General features: G+C 42.7%; 1 protein-coding gene across 4 annotated transcripts; it reads right to left on the bottom strand.

The window, feature by feature from the left end:
• Positions 1–2,047: 2,047 nt before the first annotated feature.
• On the bottom strand, positions 2,048–14,198 carry LOC125441776 (trans-Golgi network integral membrane protein 1-like). Of its 4 annotated transcripts, none has more exons than XM_048512673.1 (5): positions 13,980–14,198; positions 10,262–11,473; positions 9,876–10,156; positions 4,915–4,998; positions 2,048–4,357 (listed from the first exon to the last, which is right to left on the bottom strand). In XM_048512673.1, the coding sequence occupies exons 1-5, from the start codon at positions 14,125–14,127 to the stop codon at positions 4,352–4,354; spliced, it is 1,731 nt and encodes a 576-aa protein (XP_048368630.1). In that variant the 5' UTR covers positions 14,128–14,198; the 3' UTR covers positions 2,048–4,351. The 4 variants fall into 4 exon arrangements, with proteins under 4 accessions (XP_048368630.1, XP_048368628.1, XP_048368631.1 ...); XM_048512671.1 differs by having other exon boundaries at positions 9,876–10,162; positions 10,268–11,473; XM_048512674.1 differs by having other exon boundaries at positions 9,876–10,162; positions 10,478–11,473.
• Between the last annotated feature and the right edge of the window lie 1,885 nt (positions 14,199–16,083).

Below are 16,083 nucleotides of genomic sequence, written 5' to 3'. Positions count from 1 at the left end.
TTTGAGATACCTTCACTGGTTACTAGTGTGTTTCTGGGCTCAATTTAAGGTGCCAGTTCTTACATCCAAAGTCTTTCATTCATTTTGTCCCAGATATCTTAACTGTCTCATGATATGAATACATGGGCTAATTATGCTCCTCATATCAACATCTTATTGTTCTATTTCCCAGGGCAATTAGAAGAGTTTCAGTTTATTTGCAGGCTTTCTTGGCAATAGCCCCAACTTCATAAAATCATCTCCCACTAGATTAGGTGCTTACCCTCCTTGGCAGTCTTTAAGGAGGTGTGTGCAGTGGTTTTATTAAGATGGCTTTTAGGTAGCGGTAGATATTTTTGTTTGTATAATTATACCGACTTAAATGCTGTCATTATTTTCAGCCAATAATTTTTTTATCATGTTTGTGTGTTGCTTTCAGGCTCATTTGGCGGTGGAGGTGGATATGATTTAATTGGATAACCTTCTGCCCAGGAGAATTTTTAAGAGGGAAAGAAAAGATCTGTGGCCCATGAAGTTCACTGAAGAAAAGACATTATGATTGTTACATCAATAGAGTTTAGAGCCTGTTGGAAAATCCGGGTTGAAATCCCCCATATGCCACGATATTCACTGGGAGAACTAGTGTCAATCAATCAGTCTTAGCCTATTCTAGATTGCAGGACAAAGGCAGGGGAAGACATATACTGCCCTCTGCTCCTTGGAGGAAGTGTAAATGTAGCACATAAAAGGTTCAAGAGTAGGGCTGTACCCATACTCTTACTGACTCCTTGGCAGGGTATCCCTTGTAGATCTCCCTGCAAGAATAAGAATTCTCAGCAGAAGAAAGGAGGATGCTAGATCCCTTAACTGTGTGCACACAACTGACAAACAACGACTTGGCGGTCTTAAAGCTGGGAGCATGTACTATACAGACATGCCCCGATGATGCTTACAGCACACAAACAGCTGGAGCAAGAGTTTTGCCCTTCACCAGCTTCCCAATCCAGGTTTTGCCAGCGGAGGAGGAAAATATAACCTCACGATAATTTGGGAAAGGAGGATTTGAAAACTGAGTGGGGAGTGATAAATAAATTTATAATTTATTTTATCCCTCTCCTTCCCTTGCATGCCACCCCTCCCCCTCCCTTCCCTCCTCTAGGGTGAGTGGGCCATGTCCAGATGTCAGGCCCCCTCCCTCCTCTCCCTTGCATGCCACCCCTCACTCCCTCCAAAAATTCTCAGATTGGAAAGGCAAACTTTAACTGGAATGCTGTGCCCTTAATGATAGTCTCAGTCAAACAAACAGGAGCTACTTATTTAGACATTTGTATATCCTGCTTTGGGGGCATGATGCTGGGTTTTACTACTCCAGCTCTTTTTATGAGTAACCAGACAGCAAGCATCTTCCTGGCACTGCACTGATAAGTCCACCCAGAGAAAGAGACGGTGCATGAAATGGGTTTCACTTCTCATAATCTGATTAGCTTATATCCAATGAAGTCAAGCAAAAAGAGAGCTTGCTCTTTTCCTGCGTAGTCCGGAGATACCTATACGGTACTTCCCTTGGAAGGGAATGAATTCAAAGGTTAACCGGCTCAGTTTGTTATTTTGCATATCTAAACCACTGTGGCAGATGTCAAGGACAGTTGGCTATTTGCTATCAGAAGTTGCTTAAGCAAGTAACCCATGCCATAGTAGGTAAACTACACACAATCTACACAGACGTAAATTAAAAAAATAAGAGGGATGTAACATCAAGCATCATACACTTCCCAAACTGGGAAAGGGAGTAGAACAGGTGTACCTTATCTCTCCAGCTGCCAAGAATGCTTTTTTACTACAAATGGTGCATAAAGAGTCTCTCACCCCCACTCCTATATATTCACCATGATGAGGCAGGCCCATCTCCAAGCAGCAATTCTTGTAGAGACAGTTCAAGGAGATATCTTTTGGGCACTGACACAAGAAAGTATTTGGAATGGAGACATCTTGAAGACCCTACTACTGCAAGAGGAGGCAGAATTGTTTAATAGATGATGCAATGTTCCAAGAAATGAAAAACTCACACTTTGGTCTATCCATTTATTTAGTTCACCATACAAAAAAATTACAAAACTTAAAAAACAACTCTGAATTTTTAAAGTGTCTCATTTTAAAGCTGACAGAACCAGAAACACACATTTGTGGATCCAAACAAGGTAGAATGCTATAAAGAAAAATTTGCAACATTTGGCAAGAAAGGAACTCAGTGAAAGAGCCCCATGCAGGTGAAGTTCAGGTAAAAATGTGAACACAAGGGATAAGGAACAAGTTTCACTTATTTGGGGGAAAAATTAGCCTCTTGTCCAAGAGAAAACACAAAATCATTTAAAAATTAAAAGCATTTCTACAGATTTCTTTGCAGAAGAATTAAATAAGCAGCAAGCAGCACTGTAGATCAAGCATAATGACAGGAGTCAGCTTCCAGTACTTTTAACTGCACAGACCCAGAGGCTGAAGCTCTCTGACAATCTCCATTCAATAGTGGAAGAGGAGGACCACTGCTGATTTCAAGAAAGTTGTCATTTGCTGGCCCTGGAATTATCATCATGCTGATTCTTTTCAACTTATTGCTTGTAGGGCTTACACACGTCCCAAATGATCATGGAGTTGGTAGATGGCTCCAAAGACTGACGATCACACCATCATTCATATTTTTAAGGGTGAGAACAGTTTGGTCTGCTGAAGACTGAGTTTGAACTGAAGGACTCCTCTTCAGGTGCAGGAGAAGGAGGGTGACTCCTCCTTTCTAAATATGGAAGGAGGTTAGATCTTACCCAGTTCCTGCACTGGTGTTTCTCAAACAGCAATGCTTTTCCCACTCATTGCAGGAAAAGTTGAAAGGAGTTGCCAAAAAAAGTCAGTGTTAAAGGACATTCTATCCTTTGAAGAGATGGTCAGACTCCCAAATTGCAATTATGGGACTTTAGCAGGTTTTGCTAGACTGGTCCTTGATTAACAAGGGCAACTGGAAATGCATGCAAAATCACAGAGGTCGAGGCAGACTTTAGAGTTTGTTTCTTGTCCATGTTCTCCCCTACAGTAGGATGAGTGGAAATAAGAAGGGAGCCTCAGAACAGCCGTGGCTTGTAAAGGCCACTACACAGATACAAAGAACAGGCTACTCTGCATTACAGCTTGACCTATGGAATTAACAGAAATCTGTAGGACATTTGTTCAAAATTCACTGATTTCAGGAAAACGGTAGGGCTACAACGGAATTAAAACATTCAGTGCATTGGTGAACCATCAAATAAAATTTTAGCCAACTGTTCTTCACATTTAGAAAGAGATGCACTATAAAAAAAACTATTACGTGAAAAGATGTTTAAGTTTATACAAGAGTGATCTGCATACTCCTAGGACCGAGAGTGAGGATCAGTGTGGGACTAGAGTGGTGGATTTGCACAGCAAAATGATGAACAATTTATTCTTTGCGAATGATCCGTGAGTGCAAATTACCAATTTTTCAAAAAAATTACTTGAAGTTATTAGAACAGCACCGGCCACTTCATTCTTGTGACCTTCATAATGGGGATAGGGCACTAGCGTCAGACAAAAATTTGCAGAAATTCTTCTGAATCCTGGCATAGAGCTGAACAGGGAAGGTCAAAACACCTCAGCCCAAATTCTTTCACACCCACAAACTTCAAATCATTGTATTTTCAGCCTAACAGTCAGTAATGGGTCATCAAAAGAGAGAGCATGAACGCAAAGAATCAGAAAGCCACAAACTGTGCATAATGACTCTTTTCAAGGACCTTCCACTCTAGAAAGACTTGTAAACATTAATGTTGATTTCTGAATTTTGTCATCTATATCTATAAATCCCCCCAGGAAAACACCTCAACTAGTGCAAAGGATCCCAAAGTGAGCTTCTAGCTTTGAGACCACTCTAGCTGTTGATAGCATTCACTGCATCACCCCACCATTATCAAGATTGTGCCAGGTATTTATGATGAAAGTGTGCAGACTGCTCATTCAAAAGGTGAGGTGCCTCCTGAGTGCAGTCCTCTGTGTCAACACAGCAGAAGACCACATCATTTGGACACAAGCAGTTCTTACATCACAGTATGGGGAGAAACACTCCAAAGCTGAGAGGGGTGTGCAAACATGTGAGGACTTGGAAAGAATGACAGAGACATGACCATTACCAAAGTGCACGTGCAGAATTAAAAAGCACTTCTGTTCCACCCTCCCCGTGGGTACAGCTGAAGGGCGTCAGGGCTGTACTCAGAGAAGGCAGGACATTCCCCCATGTTTCCATGTGCTTATTTTCAGGGCGATTCCTTATTCAACCCAGCATCAGGTGGTGTGGGGGATGGGTTTTACCTTAGATCTGCACAGAGAAAGAAAAGGGAGATTTAAATCAGTTCAGCAAGCCACCATCCCCCCTGCCCTGCCACTTCAGATGAAATGCAGCTCAATTCTTTCATTACTGAATGCATTTTTAAAATTCCAGCCAGACTGACAGCATTTAAAATCCCACACTAACACCAATAAAAACACAGCACACAAAAGCTGGTTGGGAAGGGGTTTTCCAGCATAGTCTGGGTCTAGCCTGGGTCCAGGTGCAATAGAAAAATGCCTGGCTGCTGCTATTCCACTTCCTGATGGCTTAAAAAGCAGCAGCGGCAGCCCCCTTGTTTCTTTACAACTTGTGTAATTATTGATTTCCCCACAACTGTCCAGCACAGAGACAATTTCTACGTTGCCAGCTGAGACTGCAAAGATTCACCATGTCAAACTACGCTTCCTGCTATGATGTTCTGACCCAGCGCATAAACTGTAACAAAAAGAACACACCCCCCCCCCAAAATGAGGTGTTTACTTTCAAACAGTTCAGTGTTTACTTTCAAACAGGCTGCCAGGAAGTCACGCGCTGCTGGAGCTTACCTTTTGATCCAGCCGCTGATAGTCGCTAGATTTGGGCCTTCGAATTAACTTTGATCTCTTTCCTTCCAGGGCAAAGGCAATTATCTTTGAAGGCAGGAGAAAGGGAATAATTAGTAAATTACCTGGCAGCAATGAAAGTTGACACTCACTGATACACATACCCCACAGTTAACCAGTGATTCCCAATATGGTGCCAAAGGGCAACACGGGGCTTGCCAATCAGCTTTCAGTTATGACTGTTTTCCCAAAGTGAAGAGCCAGTTCTGGCTTTCCTCCACTTCATTAGAGTAAGGAGTGCTTTAGAAGAACCCAGAAGGCATTCACATCTATCACTGGAGGATGCCTGGCAATATTTAGTAACTGGTCGCAACACCCTGTGGCAACCACTTTGTGGTGGTGCTTACTCTCTGTCCTCAAAATTCCAGAAGCACCCGCAGGCTCAACAAGATTGAGAACTTTGCGCTATTACGTATGCAACTGCCCCCAGGAACTATGAACATACTGCAACTAGAGAAACTAGAGCTGTTCAGAAGATGGAGAGTGTTCAAGGCCCTGTCCTGAACTTGCCTGATGGCCAATGGAAAGAGCAGGAGGTACTGCAGTAGCAATCCACCTGGTCATCTGCACAATGTGGAGTGTCTGATAGGGAATGCTGCTTTGGCAGCCTCCAGACAGCCTGTAATGACTTCATCAACTGCCCTACTAAATGAACAGCAGCTTATAGCAATTTCATTGTATTGGTTCACTGTTCCCCAAAAGCTCAACATCCTAATAAAAGGGGGTGGAAGCTTGGGGAAACAAACAGTAATCTACAAATGCTTTAATTTTCCTCTTATATTCTGCTTCTTGCAAAATACTGACAAACCCTTAGCAGTATGAAGAATCATTCAAGTTCCAGACATGTACAGATCCACATTTGACATTATGTTCAGAAGTAGGTAACGTATCTGGCAATACCCATTGCTACTTTTCAGAAAACTTTTTTTTTTTTTTTTTTTTTTTTTTTTTTTTTTTTTTTTCAGCTGATTTTGTGATATACATTTTGTGGTCCCAGGTTTTCACATCCCACAATTAGCACCAACCTCATCACTTTGTAAGCTAATTATAGCCAAAAAATAAATACAAATTGCAAATGACTACCAGTGCGTTTACACAAGAAGCTGCCACCTGGTTAGATTAGAAACTTCAACCACACCAGAAAGCTAAGTTTAAGCAGAGTGTATATATAGGGTCCAGAACGGTCTTCTAAAACTTACAACTGATGTATTCAGAAAAGGAGATTTGAAGGGGGTTTGAAGTACATGGAGTTTTACTTTTTCTATTAAGTCCAAAAACTATAATGTCAAGCACTACAGTTGTTTTTCTGCGCTAGTAGATCAAAGTAAATAGTACTAGGGGGAGAAAATATATAATTCTTCCAGAGTTGGTTCTCTATGGTCAGCTGACTGGTCAAATATAGTCAACTATGCATGAAGTCAAAGACGCCACCATACAAATGGTAGCTTACTGTTTTTATTTCATTAAGGTACTGCTGGTGTTATAGAATAAAAATCCAAGAGAATAACTGTTAAGCAAATCATCCAAATACGATGGCTGGATACCATAAAAGCTGAAACAGGCATGAGCATCAACCAGCTGAAGGAAGCAGTAAATCGGAAAATGTGGAAAGAGCTTGCCTATCGGGTCGCCAAGGGCCGAGAACGACTGAATGGATAACATCATCATCAAATCATTCAAATTTATGTACATATTCCCTGACATTGTTAAAAGGTTAATAATATTTTTGCACAATTAGCAAAAGCACCTAACTGTAGAGGATTATAGTATGTTCTATCATCCAATGAAAATGATTTAAAAATACTTTGGCATTTGACAAGGCAGAGAACAACTCAGTCACATATTGGTCAACCTCTATGGATTCTCAGTTTGGTCAGTGGCAGAAACCACTTCATTGGGTCACTTTCCATCCTTCTCTACTAAGTATTCCATCACGAAGTAATGCATGAGTATTTTCAAGTTTCCCAAACCAGTTCCGGGATGTTAAGTAGTATTCATTCTACCAGATTAATTTCAAAACCAAATCTTGGTTTTTCAGAAAAATTACTGTGCAGGTGTGCACAACTATACTGTACTTTCCCCTCAATCAAATCTGAATTAATCTCACAAGCTAGCAAAACTGTATCACCATGACAGCCTCTGAAACTACCAGATGCATTGCAGCAATGTGTTTAAAGCAATGAACAGAGCTTCTGTCATTACACAGAGAGCTCAGACTAGTCAATGAACATAAGAACATAAGAACAAGCCAGCTGGATCAGACCAAAGTCCATCTAGTCCAGCTCTCTGCTACTCGCAGTGGCCCACCAGGTGCCTTTGGGAGCTTACCCCATGTAGCGGGATAATAATGAATACGCAATGGCGGCTTCTATAGCGACTGTTGCTCACGATCACCTGGTCTGTTAAAGGCATTTGCAATCCTCAGATCAAAGAGGGATCCAAGATGTTGAGGTAGCCGCATAAATCGAAACTTCTGCACTCTCATAAATCTGTCCGAAGCCCCTTTTAAAAGCCCCTATCGGGGTTAGTGGCCATCCACCACCACCTCCTGTGGCAGCATTGACTCCAAACCACCAATCACCGTTGAGTGAAGAAGTCGTTTTTCCTTTTTATTAGTCCGAATTGCTTCCCCAGGCATTTTTCAATGAATGCCCCCCTGGTTCTGGTATTGTGAGAAAGAGAGAAAAATTTCTCTCTGTCAAGCATTTTCTACCTCATGCCATAATTTTGTGAAGAGCTTCAATCATATCCCCACTCAGCCGCCCTCCTCTCCAAAACTAAAGAGTCCCAAAAAGCGGCATGCAGCCCAGCCCCTCTCCTCATAGGGAAGGTGCTCCAGTCCCTCAATCATCCTTGTTGCCCTTCTCTGCACTTTTTTTCTATCTCCTCAATATCCTTTTTTTTGAGATGCGTGCGACCAGAACTGGACACAGTACTCAAGTGCGATCGCACCACTGCTTTATATAAGGGCATGACAATCTTTGCAGTTTTATTCTCAATTCCTTTTCTAATGATCCCCAGCATAGAGTTTGCCTTTTCACAGCTGCCATGCAATGAAATTCCCATGGAACTATCAACTAAGACGCCCAAATCCCTTTCCTGGTCTGTGACTGATAGCACTGACCCCTGTAGTGTATGTGAAGTTTGGATTTTTTGCCCCTATGTGCATCACTTTACATTTTGCTACATTGAACTGCATTTGCCATTTCTGAGCCCACTCACCTAATTTATCAAGGTCCGCTTGGAGCTCTTCGCAATCCTTTGTGGTTCTCACCACCCTACATAATTTGGTATCATCTGCAAACTTGGCCACCACGCTACCTACTTCCAGGTCATTTATGAATAGGTTAAAGAGCACTGGTCCCAAAACGGATCCTTGGGGGACACCACTCCCGACATCTCTCCATTGTGAGAACTTCCCATTTACACCCACTCTTTGTTTCCTGTTTCTCAACCAGTTTTTAATCCATAGGAGGACTTCCCTCTTATTCCTTCATTGCTGAGTTTTCTCAACAGTCTCTGGTGAGGAACTTTGTCAAAAGCCTTTTTGAAATCAAGTAGACAATGTCCACGGTTCACCCTGTCCACATGCCTGTTTACACCCTCAAAGAACTCTAGTAAGTTTGTAAGACAGGATTTGCCTCTGCAAAAGCCATGCTGACTCTTTCTCAGCAGGTCTTGCTTTTCTACATGTTTTATAATTTTATCTTTAATGATAGATTCTACTAATTTACCAGGAACAGATGTCAAACTGACTGGCCTGTAATTTCCCGGGTCCCCCCTAGATCCTTTCTTAAAGATTGGTGTGACATTGGCCATCTTCCAGTCTTCAGGGATGGAGCCTGATTTCAGGGATAAGCTGCATATTAAAGTGAGAAGATCAGCAATTTCATGCTTGAGCTCTGTAAGAACTCTTGGGTGAATGCAATCTGGGCCAGGGGATTTGGTAGCATTTAGTTTATCAATGGCTGCCAGAACTTCTTCCTTGTCTACCACTATCTTCGCTAGTTCCTCGGATTCGCCTCCTAAGAAGCTTGGTTCAGGTGCAGGAATGTTCCTCACCTCCTCTTGGGTGAAGACAGATGCAAAGAATTCATTCAGCTTCTCTGCAATCTCCCTGCCATCTTTTAGCACACCCTTTGTTCCTTTGTCATCTAACGGGCCTACCGCTTCCCTTGCTGGCTTCCTGCTTTTGATGTACTTGAAGAACTGTTTGTTGCTGGTCTTGATGTTCGCAGCCATGCGTTCCTCATAATCCTTTTTTGCCTCCCTTACAGCTAACTTGCTTCTCTTTTGTCACCATTTGTGTTCCCTCTCATATTCTTCATCATATTCCCTCTCATATTCTTCATTCCTGCATCCCTCTCATATTCTTCTCTCATATTCTTCAAAGAGACATACAAATACACTTCACTGACTAGTCTCGGTTGGTATGTTTTGTAAATTGAAACCCACCCTGAGGTCTCTTTGCAAGTACACTTGGGATACAAATTCTAACACAATGGAGGCTCAATCTCTCCCAGGTATTACAACACCTACACAACTGCAATACTGACGCTTCTAAATATACCCCACCAATGCCTATAAAAGCTTCTATGTAAATATTTTAATAATCACATACTTTAGAGCACACTGAGTAAATAACAGAATTGACAAGTCAGCTGCCTAGAGACTTCCTATCCCAGCTTAAAATCCCATTAGGCTGGGCGGGGGGTGGGGGGGGAGCAAGGAAAGAGATGGCACTGCACAAGCTTTCATCAAAATCAACTTATAGAATATGAGCTTGTTATGACTTACTGAGGAAAGCATCCTGCCTAACATGCACATGCAGAGGAAACACCATCTGATTCTATGATCATTCAGGTCTAAGAAAATAAAACACAGATTCTCATGAAAATACTCACCTTTCGTTTATTGTGATATGCAATGTACAAGACAGCAACAACAATAGCTGTGGTCACCAAGTAAGCAAAGAAGTGGCTATTCTCAGCTTCTTTGGGGTATGGGTCGGGTGAAAGAGAACTCTTTTTCTCATCCATACTCTTGGAGGGCTCATCCTTCTTCCCCTCAGTCTCGTCAGTTTTGCCTTCCATCGGACTTTGGTCTAGATCAGTACCATCACCATTAATTTGGTTTTCATCATCAGGGTTCCAATCCTCACCTGTAAGTTCTGTTTTGGGGTCATTTTTGGCTGAAATCTTGGGAGGACTATCAGAAGGGTCACCAGACTTGACTTCAGAGTCCTGGTTTGGGGACTTATCTTCAGATTTACCATTTTGGTTGAGGTCATTTTTGCCTGAAATCTTGGAAGGACTATCAGCAGTGACATCAGTCTTGACTTCAGAGTCCTGGTTTGGGGACTTATCTTCAGAGTTGCCATTTTGGTTGAGGTCATTTTTGCCTGAAATCTTGGGAGGACTATCAGCAGTGACATCAGTCTTGACTTCAGAGTCCTGGTTTGGGGACTTATTTCCAGAGTTGCCATTTTGGTTGAGGTCATTTTTGCCTGAAATCTTGGGAGGACTATCAGAAGGGTCACCAGACTTGACTTCAGAGTCCTGGTTTGGGGACTTATTTTCAGAGTTGCCATTTTGGTTGAGGTCATTTTTGCCTGAAATCTTGGGAGGACTATCAGCAGTGTCACCAGTCTTGACTTCAGAGTCCTGGTTTGGGGACTTATCTTCAGATTTACCATTTTGGTTGAGGTCATTTTTGCCTGAAATCTTGGGAGGACTATCAGCAGTGTCATCAGTCTTGACTTCAGAGTCCTGGTTTGGGGACTTATCTTCAGAGTTGCCATTTTGGTTGAGGTCATTTTTGCCTGAAATCTTGGGAGGACTATCAGCAGTGTCACCAGTCTTGACTTCAGAGTCCTGGTTTGGGGACTTATCTTCAGAGTTGCCATTTTGGTTGAGGTCATTTTTACCTGAAATCTTGGAAGGACTATCAGCAGTGACATCAGTCTTGACTTCAGATTCCTGGTTTGGGGACTTATCTTCAGAGTTGCCATTTTGGTTGAGGTCATTTTTGCCTGAAATCTTGGGAGGACTATCAGCAGTGTCACCAGTCTTGACTTCAGAGTCCTGGTTTGGGGACTTATCTTCAGAGTTGCCATTTTGGTTGAGGTCATTTTTACCTGAAATCTTGGAAGGACTACCAACAGTGTCATCAGTCTTGACTTCAGATTCATGGTTTGGAGTCGTATCTTTAGGGTTTCCATTTTGGTTAGGGTCTTTACTGCCCAGTTGCTTGGCAGGTTTATGAAGAGGGGTTTCATCCTTGTTTGCAGATTCATGGTTTGGAGACACATCTTCCAATTTTCTATCTTGGTTCAATTCACTATTGCTTGGCATCTTGGCAGAATTATGAGCAGAGTTAACATCTATGTCTGCATGTTTAAGGCTGTTCAAGTCACCATTTGGGCTGTGTTTTTTATTGTTTTTCTCATTTGAAGGAAGATTTGAAGCAACTCGAGTGTTGGCTGTCTGCTCTGATTTTGCCACTGAAATACAAAATTTGCATTTAAATGATATTACACTTTATATTACAACACTGATGGTAAAGGCATTTGCACGTTGCAAGACTCAAAACCATTTTAAATATTTATATATCAACCTATGGCCCAAGGCAGGCAACACCATGTTACAACTTGATGGACAAATAGTAAAACAATATAAACACATTAAAAACATTCAGCAGTGTATTCCCATGATTCAGGTTGCTCCAAAAAGCTTTTCAGAATATCCATTAAGCAGTCTTACTGGAAAGACAGAAAGCCACAGCCCCTTTCCTGGAGGACCGTAACAGAGGCATGGGGAAAGCCACCGGAAAAGCTCTTTGGATGAATGTACCTTAGATAAGGCAGGTGTAGTGGTTAAGAGCAGGTGCATTCTAATCTGGAGAACTGAATTTGATTCCCCGTTCTGCCACTTGAGCTGTGGAGTCTTATCTGGGGAACCAGATTAGCTTGTGCACTCCAACACATATCAGATGGGTGACCTTAGGCTAGTCACAGTTCTTCGGAGCTCTCTCAGCCCCACCCACCTCACAGGGGTTTTTTTGGGGGGGGAGGGAAAGGAGATTGTAAGTCCCTTTGAGTCTGCTTGCAGAAGAGAAAGGGGAGATATAAATCCAAACTCCTCTCTTCTAAACTGACAGGAAACCTTACTGGAAACATCAAAGCTGCTGCACAGGAATCATGCAGTGAAAGGCGCTTCTTCAAACATGAAGGATTTCAAAGGTGAACACCAACACCCTGGATCTGGGAACTAATCAGCAACCATCACCAAAGAAGAGTCCTGTTTGAAGCAGTAATTCTGTTTTAATTTCTGCAGCAGTTCCATGATGAACTGGTGATAAATCCACACCATCTGGTGCCTACAAGTTTCCAGCAACAGCACTGCTCTGGAGGGCTTTTGAGTGACACAGGGAGGCAGCAGAAACAAAAAAAAAGTCCAGAAGTCTGAAAGCCCTCCGTAGGGCTAGATCAAGTTACACTACCCTTTCAGGTGTAATAAGTCTAAGGCCCTGTCTTCAGTGTCCTCAGCCTAGAAGGCCAGGCAGTGTCCTGGCAGGCCTCGCACCCCAAGCTGGCTTCTACTTAGACGCCAATATAGCCCCACGGGGCACCCATTTCTGGGTTTCATCACCATGGAGTTGTGGGAAGCCCAAATACTGGGATTCTTGTCCTCTCTGCCAGCAGGAATGCCCCTTATGCCAGCAGAGGGGGCAAATGTGCAGGCTCAGCCCTGCACCACATCCAAGTGGCAATTCACACACACCCCTTCAGTCCCCGCTTGTGCATCTTCCTGATTCTACAAAGGCACGCCTGACTGAATATTTACAAATGTTGATATTTTTAAACAACTGTTTGTATGATGCAGGAAACAGAAACGAAGTTCAGTACTGTATTCTTGCACAGAATATTTTGATAAAGATCACTATCCACTTCCAAGCAACAGAGATATAAAACAGAGACAGTAGGGAGCCCATAAAGAGAGATGACAAACTCCCAAGGCATCTCCCTATGCATCACTTATACAACACCTCATCCAGTGGTGGGATTCAACAGGTTCACACCACTTTGGCAGAACCAGTTGTTAAAATGGTGCTTGTAATCAACCAGTTGTTAAATTCTTTGAATCCCACCACCGGAACTGGTTGTTAAATTATTTGAATCCCACCACTGACCTCATCCTCTTTACTTCATCAACACCACCCAATTACTATCCCCTCTTCTTTCTGTAGAGATTAAAATGTTCAGTTAGGATCTGACCAATCTAGGTTTAAACCTCCATTCTGCCATGAAGCTCACTAGTTAACTTTAGCCAGCCCAGCAGGAAAGAGAGCACCAGCTATGGAGCAGCAGATACTCTCTCCTTCTCCTGCCCAGCTAATCACACAAATGTACCCCACACTCAAGTTCAATCTGAGCCCAAACCCACCCATCGTTGGACCCAGGGTATACGTTCAGTGACTGGCCTCAGCCTTAGAACACCTGAGAGAATGCAGCAAACCCAGGGACCCTCCAGGGATGGCAAAAGCACAGCCCAGAAAGCTCATGCCACCAACCCCAAGGGACTCACACTGACAGCAGCTTGCAGGAATTCAGTTGCGGCATCGTCGGTTTCAGAGGCTGCTTCAAAACCCGCGCACCCTGCAGGGGAGGGCAAAAAAGAAACGACGAGCCCAGCCCATCAGTTCCACCGACCGACATCCTGGAAGAAAGTCTACCCACCCCATTCAAAGCCCTGCACCGTGACATCAGTCATTTGGTTCTCTGGAGTGTCTTGCCAACCAGAGGGTGCACAAATAGAGCAACTGTTGTAAGTATGACACGGCAAGAGGACGGTGGCGCATATGCGGAGCGCCACCCTTTTACCGGGCACCTCAACTTCTATGAGTTTTTGGGGGGAGAAGTGTGTGTGTGTGGGGGGGGGGAGAGACAGTAACCTCATATAGGACTTCCAGGCAGGCTTCAATTCCCCCATTCAAAGCCCTGCACTGACCTGCCGCTGCCGCGCTGCCTTTGGACGTCTTGGGGCCTCCCTCGTCAGGATCCAGCGGCGCCGCAGCGTTCAACGCGGCCATTCCGAGGAGAACCAGCAAACACAACCCGCGCACCGCCATGCCGGCCTGAAGCACCGCTTCCGCCATATAATGAAGGGAAACATCTATCGCCTGACTCGAGGCGCCCTCTTCCGGTGTCTGTCATAGCCCCGCCCCCTACTGAGCCATGTTCTCGCGAGATTAGGTGATAACTCTGCCGCTTCAGCGTGAAGGCAGAGAAATGTTATAAAAGTAAGCCTTTGTGGTGGGCGGAGGGAGGACGAAGCTAGGGAGGCTGAAAGGATGTGAGCACAATACACTTCCGCTGCAAAATTTAAAGTGACAGGGATTCGTTGATCAGAATCGAATGGTGTCGCTCTAGGCAACGGCACTCTATGGTGATACTGGAGAACATTTTTGTATTTAAAAAAGAGGAAGAATTTATTTTAGTCGCAATTACTGGGGTTCCACTCAAGTCATCTTCTGTCTCCATAAGAAAAGTGGTGGTTCAGCCATCCCCATGTTTTAAGGTGGTTCTGTTTTCTGGATTTTATTGGGCAGTGTTTTATTTTTGTGTATTATTTATTAGTTGCTTTTCTATGAGTTCAGTTTGAAGTCAGTTGCAATAGAACAGTAAAATCACTGGAACAAATCAAACGATTTTTAAAAGCTTATCGTCGATCTAGATTTAAAAAAACGGCTGGAAATATAATGTAAAATTTTATTTTATTGCATTTTACTTTATTATTTACTTGTTTGTATACTGGACTAGTTGTATTGTTTTGAATTGTAATCTGCTCTGAGTCTCAGTGAAAAATGCAGGCTATACATTAAGTAAAAGTTATTAAAATGTAAAACTTCAGATGTAAAAAGCTTAGAATAAAAAATACAGCAATAAATAATAGCATAGAAAAGTAGTAAGTGAAGCAGCGGGAGGGGATAAAGCAATTCCCCCAGCAAGGGCTATTAATGAAATAGACAGAAAGCTCAAGTAAGTGATATTTCCACCTGAAAGCAAACCAGTGACAATCTTCCGTGGGGAAAGCATTCCATAGTGGAGGCACGACCTTTAAAAATGCTCTGGCTCCTGCAGGATTTAAAACATACATGCTCCTAATAGAAGTACTTTTAAAACTGCTTACAATGCTTGTTAACACAATAAAGCTAAGATCCAGTGGCAAAGCACAAATCAGCTATAAAATAATTAAAAATGACGAATAAAAAATATAAAAGCAGCATATAACCAAGTTCTTCAGGCAGGCCCAAGACAGTAAAATAGTTTTAAACTGCACCTTGAACGACTTAAAATGAAAAGGCAGCATGTAAACATCTGAAAGAGACAATGTTTATTTTTTTTCTCTCTTTCACATTATCTCCATGCATTTCACTTTCCTTATCCGCAGTCTTCTTGTTCATCGTCATATGCACTTAAGTTGCAAACATGAGCATGTAAAAAGTCTTTTTAAAAGAAATACATATCCTTGACTTTTTTTTCTCAGCTCACTCTGGTTTAGTTTACCAGGAAAGACTGTTTGAAAACTTCAGCTGCCTGCCTGCCTGACCCCCTGTATGAGATCATGTAAATGCTTCTTCCTCAGCATGTCATCCATAGATTACAGATAATTACTAAGCTAAATAATAGTTTTGCAGCACCATCTTGTGGTCCCCGGCACATTTCGTGAGTTTTGCTGAGAAGCAGAGAAAGTGGTCTTTTATTTCTTTATAAACTGTTTTAGAATGGGGAGCTTTTTGACCTTCCTTTCAGAGACTTTCTGCCCACCCATGTTAGATGTGTTTAGTGTGAAAAATAAAATCAAGCTATCAGGGCTGCTGATTGAATTACAAGTCCTGCCCCGAAGAGCAGAGGGCCAGTTCAGATTACATGGCTTTTAAAACTTGAACAGTAAAAGAAATGCAAGCTTGATTGGGTTGGGCATTCCTACATCTTTGGTTACATTTGAGTCTCACAATTCTCTTGCAAGACAGAACAGGTGAGGCAAAAGAACGAGATGGAGAGTTATTAAGCACTAGCATCATCTTACTTCGATGAAACTGAGTAGTCCT

Source organism: Sphaerodactylus townsendi, linkage group LG12 (genome assembly GCF_021028975.2).
Source record: "Sphaerodactylus townsendi isolate TG3544 linkage group LG12, MPM_Stown_v2.3, whole genome shotgun sequence".
Lineage (NCBI taxonomy): Eukaryota > Metazoa > Chordata > Lepidosauria > Squamata > Sphaerodactylidae > Sphaerodactylus > Sphaerodactylus townsendi.
This window is presented reverse-complemented; position numbering and strand designations above follow the sequence as displayed.

Excerpts from the sequence above, each read along its gene's own strand:
- LOC125441776 (XM_048512670.1), bottom strand. The coding sequence starts at position 14,127 with ATGGCGGAAGCGGTGCTTCAGGCCGGCATGGCGGTGCGCGGGTTGTGT. Across the intron at positions 11,474-13,979 it reads AGGCAGCGCGGCAGCGGCAG|TGGCAAAATCAGAGCAGACA; the intron begins GTCAGTGCAGGG and ends TTTGTATTTCAG. Across the intron at positions 4,999-9,875 it reads CATATCACAATAAACGAAAG|ATAATTGCCTTTGCCCTGGA; the intron begins GTGAGTATTTTC and ends CTGCCTTCAAAG.